The 26,940-nt window shown below is 39.5% G+C and overlaps 1 protein-coding gene across 4 annotated transcripts in view; it reads right to left on the bottom strand.

Moving 5' to 3' along the window:
• Ica1 (islet cell autoantigen 1) overlaps positions 1-21,929 on the bottom strand; it is a 137,953-nt gene extending 116,024 nt beyond the window's left edge. For 2 of the 4 annotated variants that reach the window (XM_048340082.1, XM_048340077.1), the window contains exons 1-3: positions 21,460-21,491; positions 19,778-19,905; positions 1,769-1,866 (exon numbers count right to left, since the gene is read on the bottom strand). In XM_048340082.1, coding sequence (XP_048196039.1) covers positions 1,769-1,785 — 17 coding nt within the window. In that variant the 5' untranslated portion in view covers positions 1,786-1,866; positions 19,778-19,905; positions 21,460-21,491. Of the gene's footprint in view, positions 1-1,768; positions 1,867-19,777; positions 19,906-21,459; positions 21,553-21,813 lie in introns of those variants that run through there. The other 2 variants (XM_048340079.1, XM_048340078.1) reach the window with 2 other exon arrangements.
• Between the last annotated feature and the right edge of the window lie 5,011 nt (positions 21,930-26,940).

Below are 26,940 nucleotides of genomic sequence, written 5' to 3' on the forward strand. Positions count from 1 at the left end.
TTCATACATTCATTCTTAAAAAGTCAAAGCACTTCAAGTAACTCTTTTTTTTTTTTTTTTTTGGCCAGTCCTGGGCCTTGGACTCAGGGCCTGAGCACTGTCCCTGGCTTCTTCCTGCTCAAGGCTAGCACTCTGCCACTTGAGCCACAGCGCCGCTTCTGGCCGTTTTCTGTATATGTGGTGCTGGGGAATCGAACCTAGGGCCTCGTGTATCCGAGGCAGGCACTCTTGCCACTAGGCTATATCCCCAGCCCTTCAAGTAACTCTTAACAGCAGTTGTATGCGACGAAAGATTATGAGACCTCCAAAATCCACTCATTATCTTTCTATACTAGTTAAAAATTTTATTATAACCTCATAGCAGAGAAGACAGAATATTGCATATAACATGCACATTAAAACACTCTGCCCCATAGTGTATGGTAATTTCACAAAAATAGGATTCTCAGGAGTCAAATTATATGCATGAATCCATAGAAATACCACAATGAATCCCCTTTGTACTATTAATATATGCTGATAAAAATGAGTAGAACACAGATGGACTTCTTTGCATCTTTTCTGTTGTTGTTGGTTATTGATTAACTGAAAAATAGAATCTATTTTGAAAGGAAAAGGGACTTTAAAAGTCTAGTGAATTACCACCCTTACCCAGTACCTGTCGTTTAATAAATAAGGAACCTAAGGCTTCAAAGGCTTACAAATCTCACTCACAGTCACTGGGATCACAATGTACTCAGCAGCTATGAAATGGACTAGGTGGAAGAAAGAGTCTGGGAAAGGACCCACTTCTTAGGGTTTTACAGTCTCACTGAGACAACCATTTGTCTGAGCCTCTTGGCAGGATAAGGCAGTCACTTCAAGGACCATAAGTCAGCTCATGGTCATGAAGAAGAAAGATGAAAAAAATCACAGAAATAATTCGCTTAGGTGGTCATCAAGTGGGAAGACTTGGGGAAATTAAATCCCTTAGCTGTTTACTTATTACTTTCTAAAATTCATTGCATGTGAAGATAAGTAATGAAGTTTGTCAAATGTTAGTGCTTCTGAAATGAAGGGGGGAAGGATTAACTGTACATCTGAAAAGTGAAATTATTTACTGCATTTTTTTCATTATACAAATGACAGAAAATAAAACTTGACAAAGATGTATTGGCTTGGTGGACCAAAGCTTTAAAAGATTCAGAAACACTACCCAAGTTACTCTGGAGCTTTTAAGAAGTGTAATATGCTACTCAAATATGTTATTGATACATGAATGAGAAAGCTAACTAACATTTATGATTCCACATCTATTTTACTCAGCATCTTATACTTCCAACCATTACTGCCTTAGTTCACGAAGGGAAGTTATGATTCAAATTAATCTGAGCACTTACTCTGGGATTGTAGAATCATTTTTTTAATTTTATAGATACATTACATAAATTCCTTTATACACCTAATGATGACAACTATAAATAAGATAGTGACAAAATGAATTAAGTTATTAAGCTATAAACAATATTAGATTCCCAAGAGAAAATGTAAACATGAGTACATTTCCTAGAAAACACGTTAGATATGAATTTAGAATATGTTTGTTACTTAATTTTCACTCCTTATTTAGCAAGGATATTGTGTTTGTTCACATTGGGGAGGAGACATTAGGTTATTTACTACTGATGTTCTCTTAATTTTTCCAATTAGTCAACACTTACCAAGCATAATGATGTAAAATCCATTTTGTTAGCATAGCTCAAGGTAGGAAAGAAAGCAAATTACTTACCATTTGTGTCCTGACATGTTTTCTTCTTTTTTTTCTACTGTTGATGATTTGGGGAGAAGGGGCAGGGAAAACACATGATAGGATATGTTATATTAAACCTGAAAGAAAACAAATATATTTAACAGTTACACACTGCATTATATAAAAATTTCAATCCAAGCAATTTCTAGTTGTATTACAGGGGCCAAACATTTTAGCATAATACAACACATTAGTGCTATAGCTAAGTAACACTGGAATAAATATCACAAATAAATCTTTGAAAAGATAATGCTAACAACAACAATAATAATGAGTTTCAGAAAGCAACATCAAATATATTATCACTTATATGAAGCTTACAATATGTAAAATACTAAGAATTAGTTGTATATACAATTATATAATAATGAAGATCTACCTTTTAAATATTGATTCAATGTCTATAATGATCATATTTTTATGAAATATCTATTTGAATAAAGAACAAAAGAAAAAATATGAATTAAATTGTTCTGAGACTAGTTTTGTAAAATACTAAAACCACCATAGTTTCATTCCATTATAAAAATTAAATTTATTTGTAAATGATACATAGAACATTAATATTGAGCTGGGTGTTGGTGACTCAAGCCTGTAAACCTAGCTACTCGGGAGGCTGGAATCTGAATATGGCAGTTTAAAGCCAGCCTTGGCAGATAAATCTAAGAGACTCTATTGTCAATTAACCATCAAAAATCAAGAAGTAGAGGTGTGATTAAAGTGGTAGAGCACCAGCCTTGAGTGAAAAAGCTAAGTGAAAGCTCAAGGCCCTGAGTTGAAGTCCCAGTATTGGTAGGTACCTCACCCCCAACAACCCCATAAATATTGGATACACTAATGGCACAATATATATTGTTTTGATATGCAGTATTTTAGAAATAATGTACACCAAGTTCCAGGCAGCAGAGATGGAAGTATGGGGAAGATAGCAGTGGTGATATACAGAAGGTATACAAAGGTTTTAACTGTTATCTGTAGCATTCTTTTTGTTAGCTAGGTAAAGATTATCTGATATCTGTATACCTCTTTATTAGATTTGAAATATTTCATATTAAATATCTTAAAGAAATGAACTAGTATATGGCATAAATACCTAAAAACTCATGTTTGTTTGTTTTTTTTAAAGACTTTGATAGGCTAGAATTGTATACCGGGAGAGATATAAGGGAGAAAGCCGTATTTATCAGCCTAGCATTGTCATTTTATTTCAAGTAAATCTGTCACTTCATATTTTTGCCATCACTTTGTTTGCTTCCCTTATACAAACTAGCCAGGCCTCCATTAATTTTTAATCGTTACTGGAAAGAATAGAGAGCTTACTGCACAGAGACAAGGCCGCTGACCAGACAAGGAATTTCTTGCTGTTGCCATGTCAGTGCTAAGCATATGAACACTATGGAATGCTCTATAAAATCATATCATTCTCCCTGCATCTGAGATAACCCTAAAGTGACTAGGGTTTTCCCAAGCTTATAAAAAATGCTTTAAAGTCAGGGGGTGGTAGTATGGCATTAAAGCATTTGCCTAGCGTGTGCAAAATGCACCCCCCTAAAAAGTTTGATAATATAATTAAAATACATTTTAAGGGAAATAAATTAAGGTGATACAATTCTGGGCTTTAGGTATGGGGATAAGAGAAGGAAAGAAAGGACAATTCAAAGTATTCTGATGCCTCTGAATGACAGCACCCCACAGGCAACATCCCTCTTCCTTGTGGATGACAGCCAGTGTCTAGAGGAGTTGCTCTGGGAACAACACTCAGGATGAATATACAGTGCCCTCCTCCCCTCAGCTCACTCAGGAGGCCCACAGGCTCAGTTTTCTTATACCCATGCTACTTCTCTGCAATTACACTATTATTTTAATTCAGAATTTCTAACACAATCTCTTGTAAAAACAAATACATGTTTTTGCTTGAATTAGATTTGATTAGAAGCTGTTGGGATAGTTTTCTTGTGCTGCTGGAGACTGAACCAGCTGACCTGGCTTTATAGTCCACCTCTGAGTTACACCTTTAGCCTTTCTTGAAGTGCACAGGGCAGTGGTATTAACTATATGCACACTGGTGAACAGCAAATCTCTAGGATGTTTTCATTTTGCATTGACTGAAGCCTTATAAAGAACCTAATAAAGAACAATTTCCTCTCTCCCCCACTTCAGCCCCTAGTAGCTATTATTCTATTGTGATCCAAGAATTTGGCTATAGTTACACAAGTAAGGTAATGAGTATGTTTCTTTTTGAACAGTGTTGCCCCCCTCCCTCATTTGCTCCCATTTCCCAGTCTGGCTCCCCTCCCCCAAGTTGTAAAGTTATTTCCTATATAAGGTCTAGTGTGTATCACTGCTGAATTGGTTCACCTTTTGTCCCACTATTTTTGTGACTCCTCTTCCCTTCCCCAAATCAGATAAACTTATACACAAGACAAAGGGTACAGAATCAAAACAGTGACAACAGGGAATAAACCAAAGGAGAAAAAACAAGTAACTACAAACAGTACAATAAAAAAAATCCTCTTGTTTTCGTTTCTTGGCGTTCATTTTAATAAGCATCATTTTGTATGGTGATATGCTACTGAGCCACTGTGATCCTCTCCTACCATGTCTTTTTATGTGTTCTCACTCACACCAGAAACAAACATCTTAAGACTTCCTAGCATAATCCATTCCATCTTGCTTTGTCACTTTCCAAACCCAGCATTAAAATCATCACTTTTTTTTTTTTTTGGCCAGGCCTGGGGCTTGAACTCAGGGCCTAGCACTTTACCACTTGAACCACAGTGCCATTTCTGACTTTTTCTATATATGTGGTACTGAGGATTGAACCCAGGGCTTCATGTATACGAGGCAAGCTCTCTACTACTAGGCCATATTCCCAGCCCCAAAATCATCATTTTTTTTAAACTCACTATAGTCCCTATCCCCTTTATTTAAGTTTAATAGCCTAGTTTATCAAATTATATGCATTTTATTTATCAATTATATACATTGAGCATATAATTCATATGTACCAGGTACTACCCACAGCCTAAAGATCCTTACAGTCTAGATCAGACCTTTCTAGATCAGAAAAATACTATGAGTTAAACATAGAAATTTAAATGATCTAATAGGCTAGGTGTTCATGTTTGTAATTAGCACTCAGGAGGCTGATATCTGGAGGACTGGGCTTCAAACAATAGCCCAGGCAGAAAAATTCACTACACTCCATCTCCAAAATAACCAGTAAAAAACAGGGCTAGAAGTATGTCTCAAGTGGTTTCAGAAGGCCAACCTAATAAGAACAAGACCCAAAGTACTCCCCCCGCCCTAAGACCCCAGTACCATCTAATAGCTGTGCTGAAAAAGAAATAGTGAAAATAATTATATTTTATTTAACCTAGCATGTATCAAATATTATTTCAATATATAACCAATATAAAAATTACCAGTGACATATTTTAAAATTTCTCATTTTATACTATATCTGAAACACAATATGCATTTTATACTTACAGTAAATCTCAAATCAGACATTAAGTACTCAATAGTCTCATGAACTTACTGGGTACTGTATTAGCAGTAAAGATAGACATATATGCATACTTTCCAGAGTTGGAGACCCTTGACATTGACAAGGGACATATAAAAAAAACACAACTCTCCAAAATTGCAAATTCAGTGATAAAAATATCATTATAAAATGGCTGAAAGCCCATGATTGGTCAATACTTGAATGCAGAATTCTCAAAGGAAACTATCTCTTCCCTTCTGTCACAAGGCACTCACAAAACAGTCCCGAAATGGATGGCATTGTATGTGGAGCTTTCTAATGGCACAGAAAAGTTCCACTGTGGCCATCTTCCCTTGGGAGATATGCCAAGGAGAGCAAGTTTTGTCCCTGTGCACATTCCTCTTCCACATAAACGTCTGTCTTTCACAGTGAAACTCTCCTTCAGGAAGGCATAGCAGTTGTGCATAGAAGAAAAACACAGAAGTCAGCAGATATGAAAAGCAAGTTATTATGGCTATACCAGCCTGGGAAAATGGAAATGAGTTCTGAGGTGTGATAGAACAGAAGGAAAGGAGAAAGATGCTTTCTGCTCAGGAGATTGGCATCTGACCAGTGGTGACCAATCTACCCCCCTTAGACTTGCCAGGCTGCTCTTTGATGCAGTTGCAATATGTCTGCCTCATGGTCTCAGTACAGGCACGAAAATCATAGCTGCCCTCAGCCATACTCTCTGGACTGAGAGAACAAGGATGAAAGATCCTGTGTTCAGATTGAGTCATGTACCCAGCCTTCCTATATATTTGATTTATTGGATTATTTTTCTGGATAGGGTCTCACAATTTTCCCCAAGAATAGCCTTGAACTAAAATTCTCCAACTTTAAGCTTCCTAAATAGCTGGGATTATACATGTGAGCCAGCATGCCTGGTTAATTGGTTGAGATTTAAGTCTCACTAACTTTTTATCTGGGTTGATCTTGAATTTCGAGTCTCCCTATCTCTGCCTCTGGAATAGCTGGGATTACAGATGTACATCCCCATGCCTAGCCTCCACTTCTCCTCTTTATATATACTTGTTGTGCGTTGCCCTTATTTTTAATCACCCAGGTGAACTGGCAAAAGGAAATAACTTCTCCCTTTGTCATGATAACTTTAAGGTACTTCAAGATCATTTTTAACTAATTGAACAGCTTGAGCTTAGCAAGTTTTTTCCCCAGTACGTTAAGGCTCACAGATGCTTATGCAAACATGGACTTTGACTCACTGTAAAGGAGTCAGTCTATGTTTGACTGCCTCGAGCCGTCATACTGGATTCCTCTCCTTGGAAACAGGAGAGAACATCCTCATTCCATATGGGCTGGCTTCAGCTGCAATGAAGACTTGTTCTGGCCTAGAACCCCTTCCTCTGAGCCCTTCAATTCAGCAGTGAGTGGTCGATATCTCTGACTAGATTTAATTTAGGCAAAGAGCCTAACCATTCTTGAGCCAGCACTTATTCACAGGAAAAGGTAAGATCAATCATCATTTTATCATATTGGTACTCTTCGACCCACAAAAATTTCACATCTAAAGTTAATTACTGTGCCAACTAAAGTGATAGATTTTTTCTCTCCTGTTTGGTGAGTTTTTTCCTGCCATTTCAAGTATGAACAGAACCCACAATCCTCCTTCCTTGTGTCTGTAGTATGTGGCATATGGTAGAAATTCTTGAGTTGCAGCTATGAGCCAATGAAAATTTTGTCATTTTTTTCCTAATTTACTGAAAATTTCTATTTTGGAGATTAAAAACTGACACTATGTTTGAGCTTCTCAGTTATGTTGTGGAAAACAGCATTTGACTTTCGTTGAGGAAATGGACTGGCTTTTGTGTTATTTTTTTTTCCATACTTTTCAAGAAAGCAGACTGCCTTGCAGCCATGTTGATACAAAGTGGTCCCTTAGAACCATCCCATAGAGAAGTCACTCAAACACTAGCTTCATAGCACCACATGGCATAGAATCTGAGGAAGTCTGTTGACATTTCGACATTCCTGAAAATGGATTTGTGTTAAAATCACAACCTCATCAACTATTTGGCAGACACTTTTTTCTTCATGGAATTTAAAATGATAAGACCTCACAAGCAATGATTTCTTTGATGATAAGCGGAATAAATCTTTATAATGAAATTGTTAAAATCTCCTATCACTATATTCCACAGACTTTGGTGTTATTTGTGTATATCTGAAAGAGATCTGCAGTGAGAGAAGGCCCAGTGCTACCTGTGGTGGAACAAGGACACCATAAGGGAAAATGTCCCTTTGTTACTGAGTAGAGGGAACAGAACTGGATTCCTACATAGCATCTGGGCTATATCTTTGAGAACTAGCAGTTTCTGATCAGGCAAGGTATGGGGGAGGGTGTGGACTGGGGAGTTATGTGAAAAAAGAGATGGTGGGGGAAATAAAATTATTCAGCAATAGAATGGCATGGTTCTTTTCTAATTCAACTGTGCATTGTTTTAACTTACAGACCAAGGTGTGTCAGGGAAGATAGGAGCCAGTCACTAAAGGCACCCATCACAAACACTGGAAGCTTGTAGCAATATCTCTTGGCTTTTCCTTCCAATCAGATTAGACTAATTTATATCCTCTCCTCTTTCTTCCATTTTCCTATTCAGAAAATAATCTCATCTGAAAAAATGATCACTTTTCACTATTACATTCGTTCATACAGTGAATCCTACACAAGTGTACTTAACCTGTCTTCAGAGAAGCAGAAATGCTTCTATCAGTTTACTCTATCTGCTACTTCTATTCAAGTCACCTGAAAGAACACAGTCTGGATTTCTCTCTCTGCTGTGTAACTTCAGAATGAATGTAAGTCATCCAGGAGAGTAGAAACAGAGAGAAGAAACAATGGAACGAAATCATTTCCCTTTTGAAGGGGGAACTTTAAGACTCAGAGACATTCCAGCCTGGGAGCACAAAGCCAGTGAGCATGGGAGCAAGGGCCTCCATGCAGGCTTCTCCATTTGCCTTATGAAGAGAAGAAATACAATTTTATGGAAGTTCTAGATAGCTAGGTGAAAAATAATAGAATGAGCTGGATATGATACAGCATGTCTGCATTCCACCTAGGATGGGAAGCCTAAACAGGAGGAAGATGGTCAAGCAAGATCTATCTCAAAAGAAGCCAGAGAAAAAAGGATTGGAGGCACGGCATTAAACAGTAAAGCACATGTTAAATAAGTGAAAACCCTTGAGTTACTATTGCTAATTTTTTTAAATAAAGGAATAGGTCTACATTTAGTTTGGTAGGGTATATTTTCATCTTTTTTCCCCTTAGATGTTGATCTCATCATACTTTTAGGACGATTATGATTTTTTTTATAATTTCTTATGAGAAGTGTGTTTGGGATATGAAGTATAAAGTCGCTTTTTTAGAAATTAAAAAAAACCTAGAACAGTTTTTCTAGGCATACCTTACTGCATTCATGCTTGTTTTAAAATCCTAGTTTATTGGATAATGTCTTCACTTTGTTGGGAAAGGGAGATTCAGGTGTATAGTAGGAAGCTGAATTAGCCTTTGCCAACAGCTCACCATTAAGATAATTTGGAGTAGGTTTTGTGGATTTTTTTTCCTACCTCTTAGTCATGACATGGCTTTTCCTTCAGATTTTCTTAAGGTCATGATTACTTTGAGCATTGAAGTGGATTCTCTTTCTAGTTTTGTGCCTCCCACAAACAATTCTTGACATTTCATAAACTCGCAAGTACATGTGAAGCTGGATCACGCCTTAGTTTTATGAGTCAGCAAGCCTTACAAGAGAAAAACAGAATTCTGACCCTATTCCAGGCAGCTAAAAGATGGATGTGTTTTTATTTAAACTCTATAGATGCAAGTTACTAGTAACATTTATATTTTATGTTAATAACTTGGGGTGGTCTTAGGATGTGTGTGTGTGTGTGTGTGCACGCGTGCGCGCACACACGCACTAATATTGGGGCTTGAACTCATGGCCTCGGTGCTGTCCCTTAACTTTTTCACTTGAGGCTGGTGCTCTATCACTTGAGCCACAGCTCTGCTTCTAGCTTTTTGACAGTTAATTGAAAATAAGAATCTTAAAAATTCTTCTGTCCAGGCTGGCTTTGACTGTGATCCTTAAACCTCAGCCTTCTGAGTAGCTAGGATTCCACACAGGAGCCACCTGTACCCACGTAGGATCATTTAATTTGTATTTCCAAACAACTCAGATGTTAAAATATGGACAACTATTAAGCTTACTGACTCCCTAAAACTACTGAAATCATACGTCTACTGTAAATATTTGAACACCTCCCAATATATTCCCCAACATAAATAACAGTTTGTACTGCCATGAACATGACACATGTTTCAGACTCCTCAAAGTCTTTTCACCTACCTTCCTTGACTTTGCTCATCTGTAGAACAGTAGACCGAATAACAGGCATCTAAGATGCCCTTAGACACAAAATCTACACACCTGGCTTCAATTATTTTCAGAGACATATCTTGGAGAAAGCCTAGAAATAAGAACATAACATTTTCCTATTGGTTTTCCCCACATACCTATGTAACTTAGCCTTAAACTGATTCTTGCTTCTATTTCCCAAGTGCTGGGGATTAAAGCCCACCACACTGGGTTACTTTATCTTTTTAAAGATGAGGAAATTGAGATACTAAAAATGGAGATGTCTTGTTTAAGGTCAGCTTCAAAGTCAGGTTCACCAAGAGAAATGCTGGGAATGAAACATTCATTACTCTGTCTATGTGATGCTCATCTCAACCTTTTCTTCTATTCCAAAAGACGTTTTCAAAGGAAAAATTCAGATATGACAGGAACAAAGAAAAATTAGTCAAACTATTCTTTATTGTTATCATCTTCAGCCTTCACATTATCTAACAACATTATATCCTCATGAAACAAATTAAAAACAAGATAAACACCAAAGTAAATGACAAAACTCAAAAGTCCTCACAAGAGGTGTGGTCTGGAGTTCTCTCTCTTTCTCTCTTTTTTTTTTTCCGCTTAAAGTCCTACTTTAGAAAGGTAATTCCTATGAAATTTCTCTTACAACAAAAATCAGAGCATCAATAACTAAGATGCTGGCATTTGTAAGCAACAAATCTGAAAGAAATCTGCAAGAACTAGTCGCATAAAATGGATTTTCAGACCAAAAACAGTAAAAAAAAAAAAAAAAAAAAGGGGGGGGGGGGGAGCCAATAGTTTCCATTTGCTAAGAAAAAAATTGCTTAGAAACGAAAATTGCTGTATAGATATATTTACTTTTGATAATATTTAGATTTTTTTATAACTTTCAAATGCCAATTCAAATTTAGCATTAAGATTTTAATATGTATTCATGGTAGTTTTTTTCTCTATAAATTTAATTTTAAAAGAAAAGAATGAAGGAACATTTTAGTCAGACAAAGATCTTAAACCACTTCTCTAACAAAATACTATCCTTCCACCTCTTGCAAGAGATCTTTGTTAAATGATAGAATTAAGTGTTATTTTGTGGGGGTGGGACAATCCTAGGGCTTGAACACAGGTCCTGAATCCTATCCCTGAGCTATTTTGTACAAGGCTAGTGATTTACCAATTGAGTCACTGCTGGTTTTTCGGTAGATAACTGGAGATAAGAGTCTCATGAACTTTCCTAACCAGTCTGGCTTCAAACAGTGATCTCAGATCTCAGCTGCCTGCGCAGCTAGGATTATAGGCATGAACCACTAGCTTTAGCCTAAGTGTGATTCTTAAATTACACTTCATTTGAGACATAACTACAGAATTTGGAAGACTCTTACAAATGCTACTGTAAAAAGTGATTCCAAGTTTTAAAAAAAATCTGTTATGGACAGAACAATTATCTGAGATAATTTAACTTTATCCTCTAAGTCCAATGCTGTCCAATGCTGTCCAATGTAGCAGTCACCAGCCACATGTGGTCTTTGAGCATGTGACATAAGGCTTCCTGAATTCAGATGTGTTCTATTTGTAAAACCGACAGCTAATTTCACAGGCTTAGTAACCCCCTGAAATAAAATATATCCTGAATAAAGCTATAATTTATATTGATACACTTCATTTGTATCTCATATTGATATATTCATATATATTTAAAATGTACGTAACTATGTTTATCTCTTATACACTATATTATCTATAATATAATAATAGCTAATGTTATATTAAATATAAAATTATATATTAGTATAATACATAAAAATTCATTAGACATATGGTTTTTGGTTTTTTTTTTTTTTTGGCTAGTACTGGGGCTTGAACTCAGGGCCTGAGCACTGTCCCTGGCTTAGTTTTTGTTCAAGGCTAGTAGAACTCTGCCAACTTGAGCCACAGCGCCACTTCTGGCCTTTTCTATGTATGTGGTGCTGAGGAATCGAACTTAGGGCTTCATGTATACGAGGCAAGAACTCTTGCCACTAGGCCATATTCCCAGCCCAGACATATGGTTTTATATTCAACATTTTGTTATTTGTTTGTATTTTATGTTGAAACAATATTTTGGATATATTGGATTAAATAAAATATATTCCAAGTTAATTTCCCGTTTCTTTTCAGTGATTAAGACTAAAAATATTTACTGAAACTAGAACACTGTAGTGTATGTATGTATGTATATATGTTGTAATACAATGTACATATTATGTATACATTAATATAAACATATATAATGTCTATATTTCAATATGTATATAATGTTTACATATATAGCAATGTATATAATGTTTATGGTTGCCATTACATTTTTCTTGAATAGTCTTCAGCAGAGAGCTACAAATTGTCTATTAGGTCACTAATTCTTCATTACAAATCTTTAGTCTGTTTTCTGCCTAAAATATCTGACAACTATTCTCTCAAATATATAATTTGTAAAACACAAATCATATATGCATATTTTAATGACATTTTTCATAAATTGTTTTAAAAATATGTAAGCCATGAACAAAATAAAACACTTCTTTTAAATCAGAATCATGTGAATAATAACTTGAAGTAAACAGATACTATGACATTCAGAAGTAAAAAGATAAGGAAAATGTGTATATATAGGCATATGTATATTTGCCTATATATACATATATATTTTTATGAAGTGTTTGTACTTCATATATGAATATAAGTTAATAATAGTGAGAGAACAAAAAATGTGAACATAGGGATCAGAAAACAGCACCTACATATAATAATAGCAATTATGGATACACTTACTTCTTTTTATATCTGTCAAAGGGCTTGAAGTCAGGGCCTGGGCACTGTCCCTGAGCTCTTTTGCTCAAGACTAGTATTCTACCACTTTAAGCCATAGCTACCCTTCCAGTTTCCTGGTAGTTAATTGGAGATAAGAGTCTCACAGACTTTCCTGCCCAGGCTGGCTTTGAACCACGATCCTCAGGTCTCAGCCTTTTGAACAGCTAGGGTTACAGGCATGAGCTACCAGTGCCTGTCTGGGATACACGTTCTTTAAGGTTAAATTCATAATTTAAAGCCACTTAAAGAGATGACCAAGCTATTTCTTACAAATCAATAGGATGTCCTAGCTTACAGCAAAAAAAATATTTTACAGACCATTTAGCCCAACCTCGTCTTTTCACATATAAAGGAACTTGACTGGAGACTGAGAGAAGGAAATTTGCAAAGGCACAGAGTAAGCCCCTTTTCATTAGACTTAAATTGCTGAAATAAACAGACACCAGTCCATGGTTTATAAAACGTCTATGGTATGCACAACTCTTGTAAACATACCAGCACAGCTTCTTCCCTGGAAATGGCTTGTGTTGCAGGACTTTCCTTGATTAAGTTGTGGTCACCAAATCTTGTTTGGGTTTGAGCTGGATTTACGAGTAAGGAATGAAGTTAGCCCAAGCAAGGGGCAGAAACTTTCCATTCAGCAGCAAAGGTAAGCAGATAAAGAAAACTACATTTTCACATACCCCAACACCAGAACTGCCTTGCCACCAGTGGGCCACCTAGGTAGTGTTATTTGAGAACTAATGAAAGATTCATTTTCCAAGTTCTCTCTCCTTTCTCAGGAAATAAGTTTAAGGAATTAAATAGCAGAAAGCACCACAGTTCATGAGGCACAGCCTGGTTGTTTACATAGGGATCAGGAGAGGTAAGGTCATTAGGTGTACACCTGGTAGGACAGGCTCAGGTAGACTAACCAGGAAATGGCATGAAGACATAGAGTCAGAGAGAAGCAGGAAGCTGGCACCAACACAATGTTTACATGCTTTACATCCCTGCCTCCTCTGTTTGGGGCAACTCAACTTCCTGGCCTCAGGAAGTGGCAGGTGGGAGAAACTTCCCAAGGTAATGAGGGGCCAGCTTCTTACTCCTGCAGCTGAGAATCATGGCCTTGGTGTTGCACTGGGCACTTTCTTTCATAGCTTCCATACTCCTCCCCTCCTCCATGTAACAGTGCTCACTTCTTTGAAACCAAGCCATACAGTGGCCATAACCAGTCACCTACTCTCCTCTGTCTCTCTAGGAGGGATGGATCCCACCTTTCCTTCTTCCTACTTTACACCATCTATTATGCTTTCTGTCCAAGGCTCACAATCTTCTTTGGCCCTCAAGTTATCATTCTCTTCCTTCTCTTCAGAGTTCAGAACTTATTCATTCTGACTCCTTTCTTCACTACACTAGAGAGTCTTCACTATATGGGCCCAACTGCAGTTTTCATCTCACTGTACTTTGGACAATGCTCTTTTCCTTCTTGAAGTCTCCCTTTCCTTGATTCCTCAGGAAATACTCAATCCATACCGGCTTCCTTTGTTACCTTTTCTTCCTCTCTGTCCATATATTATTGGGTTCCATGAGGCACCAGTGGCTCATGCCTATAATCCTCGCTCATCGCTTAGCTCTCAGGACTGTGCTTTCAAGTCAGGCCCGTCAGTAAAGTCTGTGAGACTCTTATATCAATAAAATGAAAATAAAACTCAGAAGTAGAGCTGTGGCTCATGTGTTAGTCTGGGGCAAAAGAAACTCAGGAATAGCGCTCAGGCTCTAAGTTCAAGCCCCAGGACACACACACACACACACACACACACTCTCTCTCTCTCTCTCACTCTCTCTCTCTCTCTCACATACTCTCTCTCTCTCGTTTTATACTAACCTATTGACACTGACAGTAAAAGCAGTCCTCTGTTTTCTATTTTCTACTAGTTACCTTCTCAAATTCCACAACTATCCATATATGTAATACACACATATATGTATGTATATATACATATATATCAGGTTCAGCCTTGGTTATCTTTTATGACACTGCTTCTTTCTAGGCAATTTCATACATTCCCATGCTGCAAGCGCCAGCTCTATGGCAATGGCTTCCAACATTAAGCATTTCATCAGACACCAGATTCAACTGGATTTTCACCTTGATACTATAATGTTTCTATCAGTGTTCCACAGTTAAACACATCTGCAATTTAGTCATTCTCTCTGCAGTTCCTATGTAAATCACCAGTCCATGGAGTGGCCTAAGTAGAGAATTTAATTTCCTTCCAATCTCTTGAAGCCATGTCTCTAAGTTCTCTCCATTCTTCCTCCTGAAATGTGCCTTTCTGTCTTTACAGGTAGAGCATAATGTAGAGACCTTCAGAGGCAAAATCACCCCTGCATCTATCTTCCCACTACACTCTTTTTTTTTTTTTTTTTTGGCCAGTCCTGGGCCTTGGACTCAGGGCCTAAGCACTATCCCTGGCTTCTTCCCGCTCAAGGCTAGCACTCTGCCACTTGAGCCACAGCGCCGCTTCTGGCCGTTTTCTGTATATGTGGTGCTGGGGAATCGAACCTAGGGCCTCGGGTATACCGAGGCAGGCACTCTTGCCACTAGGCTATATCCCCAGCCCTCCCACTACACTCTTAACACTGGCCTGCATGATGACTGTCAAATGAAAATCTAATTAGGTTGTTTTCCTTGTCACTGAAAAATCCTGCACTTCTAAGTAAAATAAACCAGGCTTTCTCCCATTCCCCATACTCTGGGTTCCTTTCTTCCCTAACATTACTATTCTTCACATAAAAGAAATTTCTGGTCATTTCAGATGGACAGAGCTTCTCTAAGAGTTCTCTATCACTTCATAGCTTGGAGATAGTTCTCATATTTGGGATGATCATCCCGTCCTCTGTTCAGAGGGTCAACTTACAACTTATTTCTGGCTCTACTCGAATGTCACCTCCTCAGTGACACCTTCCCAACCCAAAGCTCTGCTATCTCCACCAGAGATCTTCATTCCTCTCCTGCCTACTGAAGAAGAAACTAGCCCATGATGTCTAGCACTTCCATTGCTGGCCTGCAATGACCTAATTATATCTCCATTTCCTGCATCCAGGTGTTGGTCCCCTTTGGGAAAGCACCCTAAAGGTCATGTTTTCCTGCTTGGTGAGAAACACAGCATATGAAATACAGTATACATAGAGCATGTTGCTAGTTAAAGGGCTGCCACTGTGGCCTGCCACTCATTGAGCATGTCACATGCAAGAAACACTTGATAGCATGATTTCACTTCTCAACACTATCAAGGGTCCAATCACCCCATCTTGAAAGTGAGTAAATAAGTGGAGAGTAAGTACCTAGTGAATTCAAGCCAACTTTTGGGTGTTTTTTAACCACTCCACATGACTCTTGGATGAAAGGAGGTTGGATAATGGGCTGTTTTTATTAAAAGTCTCACCCAATCTAGGCTCAAGTGCAGTTTGTTCCAAGCCCTCTGTCACTATGGTGCTGCTCTACACAATTATTGATGAACTCATTGTCAGAGTTCCAACCAATAAGGAGAGGGGATGCCATTTGTCAAATCAGTTAGCTCTTGCTATCTGTTGAAGGATGCCCTACCCAGCAAATATCACACAAGAGGATGAATTTCCTGTAAATACAATTAGATTTCAGACATCAGTGTCTCTGCCCTATTCTGGGAACAGAGGAGCGGGACGGAGTGATAGTGGTGATGGTAAGTGGTGGGGTGGATTTTAAAGTATGTGTTCTTGGAAAGGAGTCAGGGTACTTTAGTTATTCCTCATATGATTTTTCTTAACAACCTGGAGCTAGTGGTTCTTTCTACTTTTAAATCTAGACTGTCAGTCAGGATTAATAATAACTATTATCTCTGTTTCCTGTGGTCCTTCATGGAACACTCTTTAGTGTTTCCCATTTCACAATACATTGCCACATTTCACCTTTTTTGGCCTTTTAATTTCATGTGTTTTTCTACTAACATATTGACACTGACAGTAAAACCAGTCCTTTGTTTTCTGTTTTCTACTATCACCTTCTTCAATTCCACCACTATTCAGCACATAACTGAGATCAGTGTTTGCACTGCTCAGTGTATCAATCTTCCCAGCTCACAGATGATCACACCTGTCCACAAGTTCTCAGCTGATGAAGAACATTCTTTCATAAGGCTTGATAAGACTGTCTACCAGCATTCTCATTCATTGAAGACTCCTGTTCATGTAAAAACTCTCCTGATCCTCTCCCTACTCCCAATCCTTGTTCACCTGCTGAATTCGCACTGGTGAGTCAAAGTTCTACTCATGCACTACTTCCTTTAAGAACATTCTTGGGTTTTCTCAGCCCTCTTTTCTGCCAGGGTACGGTGCCTTTGCCCTGGGCTTCATCTCTGCACTGTGCTTCTCTCTATCCCTTCCTGCATTTGTGGAAAAGTAACTGTAAGCTATCTCATTTTTCTTTAGCAGTCTGAAGGCCCTTCTAGAACATGATAGTATCTAGGTCTTGATTTGAAATCTCTATCATTTAGCCCAGTGCATGGCACATAGATGCAACAAATATATGTTGACTACTGAGTAAGAGACTCATCTCTCTAATTTGATCAAAAGCTTAATGAAAGATGACATTTGAGTTAGGAGAACATGACAACTGTCCTCATGAGTAAATGATACAGGGCATTATTTCTCCAGCTTATATGAACTCATTCCTTTACTCTAGGCTTACCTCCAGACAAGGAGTTACCACTCCTCAGACACTAACATGTATCATTCTCCCACAGAACTGCTGATCTTCTCAACACTGCCAAGTTGACATCATCTGCACTTTATGATGAAGCTCAAAATCAGTTACCATACATAATTGGCATGCCAGTTACCCAGGCGAAAAAAGGCATAAAGTTCTTTGTCGCATATAGTCATCTTTGCCATGGGGAGATTCATTAGTATTTGTGAAAATCACCTTGTAAATGAAAACTAGACAAACAAAAACACTAACTCATATTAAATCTGGATTCTGGAGTAGTGAAAGTAGAGCCAAGCAGGATATATAGAGGTTCTAAAGCAGTTCCATCACGAGCAATATTCAAGGCACATCATACCTATGGTCTTAATCTTCTTATCAGATAGATTGGAGATGACCTCAAGGAGGTTGAATACCAAATAAGATCATGTTTGTTAAGGAAGAGGACTAGTGCCTATTTTGGAGTGCCATGCTAGGTAGTTTGGTTCAGTATTCTCCAACAGCAGAGAACTCTGAGCAGTTAACAAGAGATAGGGGAAGCCATATAAAATCACATTTATTAGGCTCCCAAATGATTCTTTGAATGAATAAGTTTTGAGATTGAATTCCTCGAGTCTGGACAGGAGGTGATAAGCTCTAGGTCTGAATCTAGCACTGAGCTAGGTATCTGACACTTTTGCTCATTGGTTAGCATTTTACCTACTGAGCCATGCCTCCAACCCTGATTCTGGATTTCTAACAAGTTCACAGAAGTTTGTTGCTGATTTACAGATCACTCTCAAGATCTTGGAAGATCAACCCTTACAGGAACAAAGAAACTTAGCTTTGTTCCTGTAACATAGACTGTCTACATTTATAAATTGAGAGCATATTTTATCCCCAAAGTACAAGCTGTTAGTTCTAATGCAAACCCACCTCTAATTCAAAACCATTGAGGATATTCCCAATAACAAAGCAGTAGCAGCGTTTTCAGGCACAGAGAACACATATGATTCACGTGTGCAAGAATAATGCATTGCTAATTCTTGAGTCCTATTCACTGTGAAAAATAACATTTAGATGTATATATGTGATTTCTCATCCCTATACTAACCCCATAGGTTGTATACTCCAATTCTAAAAATCAGTAAATAGTAACTTAGAGAGCTTAGGTTACCTGCTAAAGGTCACATGGCTAGCTGCTACTCCTTGTAGCTGGGGTTCTGTGTTTGCCATTTTTTTCATCACTGTGACTAATAAAACTGGAAGCATGCATATGGCTCATGGTTTCACAGGTTTAATCCTATAGATAGATGGATAGGCCCATCACTTTGGGGCCTGTCATGAGGCAGAACATGAGAACACAAAAGCATGGCAGAGCACAGCTACTTACCTTATGGCAGTCAGGAAGCAGAAATACAAGGAGAAAAAGGACAGGCACAAGATATACCTTTCAAATTGTACCCTCCAGTGACCTCCTTCTTCCATTCTGGTCCCACATCCTAATTTCCACTACCTCCCAGTAATGTCAACAAATTAAAAATCAATCATTTACCCAAGACTCCATCTTCTACTAGATATTGCATTGGAGATCAAGCTACTAACACATGAACCTTTCAGAAGACACTTAATATGTAAACAACAGGTTCTAATCTTGCTCCAGTTAGAATCCCAAACCTGTGTGTTCTTGGTATCCTTCCAAAAGTGCTAGGTATGATTGCAATATGAAACATAACTGCCTGGGAGGCAAGAAGAATGTGAGATAAGAAAATGTCTGTTGTTACTAGGCTTTACTGCAGCAGATTCTGGGTAGGTGTGGAGGAGGTGGAAGTAAGACTCCTTAATTGGTAATCTACTTTATTAACACATGCAGACTGCATCTTGACCAGAGATTCCCCAAATCTAATAATGCAGCTGGAATTGAAAAGACACTCAGTGACCAGTGGACTGACCACAATGCTGTCAACTCTTAGGTTTCTAGGTGTCAAGTTCAACCAGTAAGGAGAAAATATCCTTCCAGACCCTAGTTGCCTATAAACTTCGCCCCCCCCCCCAAGTAAACCCAGGCTTACCCTAGTACGTCCTGTCACAGTTACTATGCCCTATCTCCTTGTGATAAAATTGCTTAGACCTTGGGGAGGGAGCAATGTGGTTTAGTCAAATACTTTGAAAGCGCAGCAATGTTGAAGTTTTCTAGTCTGAGTAATAAAATTGGCCTAAGTTTCCTGTGGAGAGATATGCACAACAATAATGATACTCAGGGAAAGCACACAGGAGATTTCTATTTAAGTATACCAAATGGAACAAGGGAAGAGCTATACAAAATAAACCACCAGGCAGTTTATCAGCCAGTGTCTTTGGCATTCCATGATCCTTGAATGGAGCGCCAAAGGTCAGTTTTGCTAACCTCAGATTTCTCCACTGTCATTAGCAGCCATATGTAGTGTAGCTTCTGTGTTTCCTATCTTGACAAGCACACTACCACTTGAGCCATGCCCCCAGCCCTTTCTTTCTCATACCTGTCCTGGAACTCCAGATCCTCCTCCCTCAGCCTCTCAAGCAGCTGGGATTACAGGCATGCATGATGCCAGCACCATGATGTACCTGGTTCTAAATATTCACCTTTAATAACAGTACAAGTATTTACCTAGGTAACAGAAAAGATCAAATTAGCAAGTAACATCTCTTGCAATTAAAAATGTGTCCAAACAGTGATATTTGTGCTGTTAAAGATTCCAGACTGGTTTTGTTCCTTAATAATATTCTCTACAAAGAATGTTTCAAAAGTAAAGAGTGAAATCTAAAAAGAAAATTTTTGGTTTGAACACTCACTACAAAGTAATTTGAGAGAGAGAGACAGAGAGAGAGAGAAACAGACAGAGACAGAGAAAAAGAGAGAGAATTGAACAGAACCTGAGTTTGGAACAAAGATTTGAAAACAAACATTTGCTGCTTCAATCCCCAACAATTCCCATCTCAGATCTCATCCAGCAAGCCAGTGAAACCAATTTGAGATTTTTTTCTGGAGAGACTTTACTGAAATATGAGGACACAATCCAATCTTTAATGAGTCATAACCTACAGGACCTTAACGGTTTACACGTCTTTCTTCCTCCACTGAGTATCATTTTCGAACAATCTGGTGATGCATTTCCCTGGCCCTGTGGATTTCTATAATTGCCAGATTTTGGTGACTAAGGCCACCACTTAGGTTTATGGAAAAAACACTTTTCTTGTGCCGATATATTTTTTAATGGTACAGAAAAGCAGTGAAGATGTTGTTTTCTAAACCATAATTCTCCCCAACCAAGCAGTCAGTTCCATATACCAATGTATGGGTGCAGTACTTTAGAAGACCCTGAAGAGCAGTTGAGAGGTTTTGAGGTACTTTAAATAAAAAGATAGTGGGAAAGGTTAGCGGAGAGTCGCTTGCGGGAAAGGTTGGCATAATAACAGGATGTACTCCTCATGTCTAGAGGAAACAGGAGCTGCAACAGCCGCGGGGCAGGAAAGGCGGAGTCAGCAGCAAGCACCCAAAGGAAACAACCGCGCGCGCGCGAGCCGTTTTTCAGGAACCTGGCCTGTTCAGGGACTCTTGCCCGTCTGGCCAGAGACTCCGGGAGCTTCTAGCCCGCAGGGTACCACGTTCAGGTCTCCAGGTGCCAGTGATTATTAATTTAAAAAATTAAAAAGTATCCATCTGCTCGCAGTCGACCCTGCCCAAATCCTACCAATGGGATTAAGAGAAAAGGCAAACATCAGGTGCCACGGCAGGTGAACTTGCCGACAAGTGATCCCAGAATGGACTTCGGGGTCCCTGATCGCAGCATCTGGGAAGGTGGGGTGGGTGTGGATGCAGCTGCTCGCAGCGCGCGCGCCCAGCCCCAAATGCAGCCGCACGGTCCCTCCGCTCTCACTGGGCTGACGCACGCTCTTATGGCGCGCGCATCCTCCAGACCTTCCCAGGCCTGAGGCAGGAGGCGGGGGCCGGGGAGGGGGGGAGGTGAAGGGGCTGATGCGGTTCCCCCACCGAGAGCAGGTGCCCGGGAGGCGGCCCTCCCGTCGCGGCCGCCTGCCCAGGGCAAGGGAAGAAGACTTGGCGCCCTCTCTCGCCCCTGATGGCCCGGTTGCCAGATGTGTCCCGCTGTGCAGCATGCAGCCCGCCCGGCGCGCCCTCACCCCGGCCCCGGAGGGCAGGTACCTCGGAGCCCCGGCTCCCCAGGAGCCTCCCGGCCGCGGTCGGAGCGTTCCTTCAGGTCCCTGGCCCGACGTCAGCGTCAGCAGAAGGCGAGGGAAGGGGCGTGGGGAGCGCAGGCATAGGCCCTTCCTGCAGCGGCCGCTGCCAGCCGGAATCGCAGCCCGCAGAGCCCGTGCGCGCCGCAGCGCAGCGCAGCGGCCGGGGGGAGCGGGCACCTTCGCTTCTCCGCCTGTGCCCGCGGCCCGGGAGACGCCGCCACCTGGCCTCCCCCACGCCTCCTCTTCTAGGGACTGCGGTTGGGTGACCCCTCCCAGCAGGACCCCAGGACAGAGGGCAAGAAGAGGGCCACGCTCTCACCTTGTTTGGGGGCGGATCAGGGATGGGGGGTGTAGGTCTCGCTCGCTCAACTCCCTGGGGTCTTTCCTTGACCCCCATCTCCTGGGGGTATCCCCGGCCCGGCCCTGACGCCCAGGATGGCCCCGCCCCTGCTCACCCACAGATGTCCCACGTGTCCACGACATTGGCGTCACAATGACCTGGCTACAGGTGGGGGCTGAAGCAAAAGCCCCGGAATTCCCTGGGGGTAGGGTGTAGTGCCTTAGATTGGGGTGTTTTAGGAGCAGGTTTCACGACTCCCATGCCAATCAAAGTCAGAGAGGCCTGCCTTTGGAAATCAAGTCTGGGCTTAAATGAAAAAAAAAAAAAAAAAAAAGAAGTCTGTTTAAAAACAAAATCAAACAACAACTCAGCGATGTATGTATATTTATCCATATTTGTCACATATGTCCATATGTTTTGCCTTTTTTTTCGTGCCTGTTTTGGGCGCAGCAGTTTCAATGTCTCTTATTCTTTGTTTCTGGAATACTTTAGAGATCACAGGAAGAAAAGGCATGAACTGTGCTGAAATGAATCCCAATGCCCAGCTGGCTATGTATTTACACACAAGTTCATTGGTGGTTAGTGGTTGAAACAGTTTAGCAAAGGTAGAATGAAACATTAAGGCTGCAAAATGAATCTGAGAGCTAGCATGAACAAGAGCTGGGTGTTCCCTGTATGCCCTGTGTATGTTTTGAATACTTTACCAAATCCCAATGTTGTAGGTGGAATTATTTTCCCTATTTTACAAAGAAAGATACTGCCAGGAGGGTCATACAGAGATTACTGAGTTTGCCTGCTATATGGGTCAGTTATAGAGTACCAGCCACAAATGTAAGGCTCTGGGTTTGATTCCCTAGCACTGTAAAGCAACACACACAAAACAACAACAAAACTCATCATACTAGTACTGAGTGGGTGTTGTAAGAACCAATAGATTTCACTTAATCTTAAGAAAGAATGGGGTTTGAACCCAGATGCCCCTCAGTAGACGAATGGATCAGGAAAATGTGGTACATATACACAATGGAATTTTATGCCTCTATCAGAAAGAATGACATTGTCCCATTTGTAAGGAAATGGAAGGACTTGGAAAAAATTATACTAAGTGAAGTGAGCCAGACCCAAAGAAACATGGACTCTATGGTCTCCCTTATTGGGAATAATTAGTGCAGGTGTAGGCAAGTCATAGCAGAGCATCACAAGGCCCAATAGCTATACCCTTATGAACACATAAGATGATGCTAAGTGAAATGAACTCCATGTTATGGAAACAATTGTTATATCACAGTTGTAACTACTTTCAACGTCCCATGTGTATCTGTAGCTTCTATTATTGATGATGTTCTTGTATCACCTTCCGGTGGTTGTACCTACACTATTTCTGTAATTTTATCTGAGTATATTGGAAACCGTGTATACTGGTATTGGAAGTAGGAAATTGAAAGGGAATACCAAATTTGAGAGACACAGGGTAAAAAAAGACAAACAACTACAAAAGCAATACTTGCAAAACTGTTCGGTGTAAGTGAACTGAACACCTGGGGGGGGGAAGGGAAAGGGGGAGGAGGGAGGGGGGTATGAGGGACAAGGTAACAAACAGTACAAGAAATGTATCCAATGCCTAACGTATGAAACTGTAACCTCTCTGTACATCAGTTTGATAATAAAAATTTGAAAAAAAAAAGAAAGAATGGGGTTTGGAAGAGTATCAAGTTTTTTAATCACAATTAAATGTTACTTCCTACATTATAGATAATAAATTGCTATCACTTAACTGGAGCACTGAAAAAATACTAGATATCCTAAAAAAAGTTTTTCCAGACTATAATGTTCGTCTCCTTTCAGGAGTGGTTTGCTAGTTGCATGAAAATTCAGTTCTCAAAGGTTGGTTCTGAGGCAAATGTTTAGATTTGTTACAAGAGATTCAGTAGAATGGTAGATTAGTAGTGTGTACAGGAAACCTCTCAAAATGCAGATGATTTGAACACAAGCGTTAGAGAGAAAAGACTGAAAAAAATAGGAGATATATATATATGTATATATATATATATATTCAGGTGTCCTTTTGCCCTTCTAAAAGCTAAGATTGCAACCTGACAATGAGTCCAGTAGCCTATCATAGAGGCTAAAAGACAATGTCTAAAGGGGATCAAATATGCTATACAAGTACATGATCAAAGTGACACCAAAATTCTTAGTGTTTGCTTATCTTATGTTTCTTTCTCATTTAACAATATGCCTCTACCAGATGCTGACGGCTTATCCTAGCTTCCCACAAGTCTGAGATCTAAGGATTGGGGTTTGAAAAAGTCTGTGAGACTCTTATGTCCAATTAACCAATAAAAAGTTAGGAGTGGAGCTGTGGCTCAAATGGTAGAGTGCCAACCTTGAGTGAAAAAGCCAAGCAAGAGCAAGAGGCCCTGAGTTCAAGTCCCAGTACCAGCACACAAAAAGTAAAATAAAAATAAAATTTGCCCCATCTCTAGTATTGCCACTCTTTTGAGGGTTTTGGGTTGCTTTCACATTGCAGAACATGCCAAGGGTGCTGGTGAGAGTCTGAACCAATTTCTAAGAATGGTTATTGAATGATGGGATCTGAAATAAGGAACTAAATGCAATTTTCAGAGTGCAACAGGACAATGAAACTTCTCCACTGGAAAAACTCCTTACAGATTCAAAATATGCCTCCAAGACGGCTTTTATGTTACCATTAATGGAAACCCAAGACAGCAGGGAATTGGCTGAGAGGTTTATTTTCTGTCACCTAAAAGAAATAGAATGTTAGGCAATGCAAGGCTGGAGTCATCTCCTCTGTCACCTCCTTCTTTCCTAGCTCAACATCCTCAGCAAAAGAACATGTTTAAAGGTAAATGCAGATGGAGATGTGAAGAAACCAGAACATTCTATACACTGCTGGTGGCAATGGAAATGGTACAGCCAGTTGAGAAATCAGTTTGGCAGGTCCTCAAACCATTCCACATAGAATTGCCATTTGACTCAGCAATTCAACTTCTAGACGGATACTCAAGAGAAATGAAAACATATTCCCCCCAAACACTTACATATGAATATCTATAGCATCATTATTCAAAATAACTGGATTTTGTAACTGTGCATCAAGAGACAAATGAAGTATACTCATAATCACAGTTTGGCCTCAAAGGGAAACAAAGTATTGATGCATACTACAATTTAGAGAAACATTGAAAACATTATATGGCATGGAACAAGCCAGTTATCAAAAGCTCTGTATCATAGTACTCCTTTCATCTGGAGTCTAGAGGAAAAAATACTATATAGAAACAAAGTATATAATGATCATTGAAGGTTAGAGAGAGATGGGGACAAGCAAGTGTGCTGAGGGGGTGAGGTTTGTTTTTGCATGATGGAGATGTTCTGAAATCGATAGTGATAATACTTTCATGTATATATGCTATATATTGAAAAGCACTGAAACATGCATTTTATGATTTATTGTGAATTATATTGTATATTAATGATATCTTATAGCTGTTGAAAAAGAAGTAAAAATGGTATTCAATTTCTTTAACATACTATGAATCCAATACTTTTTAAAAATAATAATTACTTATTTATTGTCAAAGTGATTACAGAGGGGTTACAATTTCATATGTAAGGCCAGGGGTACATTTCTTGTACTATTTGTTACCTCCTCTCTAACTCCCCCCTGTCCCCCCTCCCTCTTCCCCCATGAGTTGTTCAGTTGGTTTACACCAAATGGTTTTGCAAGTATTGCTTTTGGAGTAGTTTGTCTTTTTAACCTTTGTCTCTCAATTTTGATATTCCCTTTCTCTTCCCTAGTTCTAATACCAGAATAAACAGTACCCAGGATACTCAGATGAGTTACAGTGATAATGCGGGGACAACCACAGGAAGAGCATATAAGCAGATCATCAACAAAAAAAGCTATACTTTCACAGGCATGTTGAAAGTAGTTACAACAGTGATATAACACTCATTTCCATAAAAGGGAGTTTATTTCACTTAGCATCGTCTCATGTGTTCATAGGGTATAGCTATTGGGCTCTTGTGATCCTCTACTGTGACTAGCTTAAACCTGTGCTAATTATTCCTTATGAGGGAGACCATAGAGTCCATGTTTCTTTGGGTCTGTCTCACTTCACTTAGTACAATTTTTTCCAAGTTCTTCCATTTTCTTACAAATGGGGCAATGTCATTCTTTCTGATAGAGGCATAAAATTCCATTGTGTATATGTACCACATTTTCCTGATCCATTCATCTACTGAGGGACATCTGGGTTGGCTCCATATTTTAGCTATGACAAATTGTGCTGCGATGAACATTGCTGTGCTGGTGGCTTTAGTGTGTTTGTAATCTTTTGGGTAGATGCTCAAAAGTGGGACTGCTGGGTCATAGCCTTCTGAGGAATCTCCATACTGCTTGCCAGAGTGGCTGAACCAGTTTACATTCCCACCAACAATGAAGTAGGGTTCCCTTTGGCCACATCCCCTTCAACATTTGTTATTGTTAGTTTTCTTGATAATGGACTTTCTTACCGGGGTGAGGAGGAATCTCAATGTTGTTTTGATTTGCCTTTCTTTTATGGCCAGTGATGTAGAGCATTTTTTTTCATATGTCTCCTGGCCATTCTCATTTCCTCATCAGAAAAGTATCTTTTTAAGTCTTTAGCCCACTTGTTGAGGGGTCTGTTGTTCTTTGCAGTTTTGTTTTGGAAGAATGTAATTTTTTTAGTTCTGCATATATTTTAGATATGAGGCCTTTGTCCATTGTACAGCCAGTAAAGAACTTTTCCCAATCTGTGCTTTCTGTTTATCTTGCAAGCTATGTCCCTTGCCCTGTAAAGCTCTGCAGTTTGATGCAGTCCCATTTGTCCATCCTTCTTTGATTTGTAGCATTTCTGGGTCTTTGTTAAGGAAGTTCCATCCTGTGCCAAGGAGCCCAAGTGTTTCTCCTATTCCTTCCTCTAGTGTTTTCAGGGTATCTGTTTTAATTTTGAGGTCTTTGATCCATTTGGAATTGATTTTGGTGCAGGGTGATATGTAAGGATCTAGTTTTAATTTGTTGCAGGTGTTGAACCAGTTTTGCCAGCACCATTTGTTAAA

This window comes from Perognathus longimembris, chromosome 2, assembly GCF_023159225.1.
Source record: "Perognathus longimembris pacificus isolate PPM17 chromosome 2, ASM2315922v1, whole genome shotgun sequence".
Taxonomy (NCBI): Eukaryota; Metazoa; Chordata; class Mammalia; order Rodentia; family Heteromyidae; genus Perognathus; species Perognathus longimembris.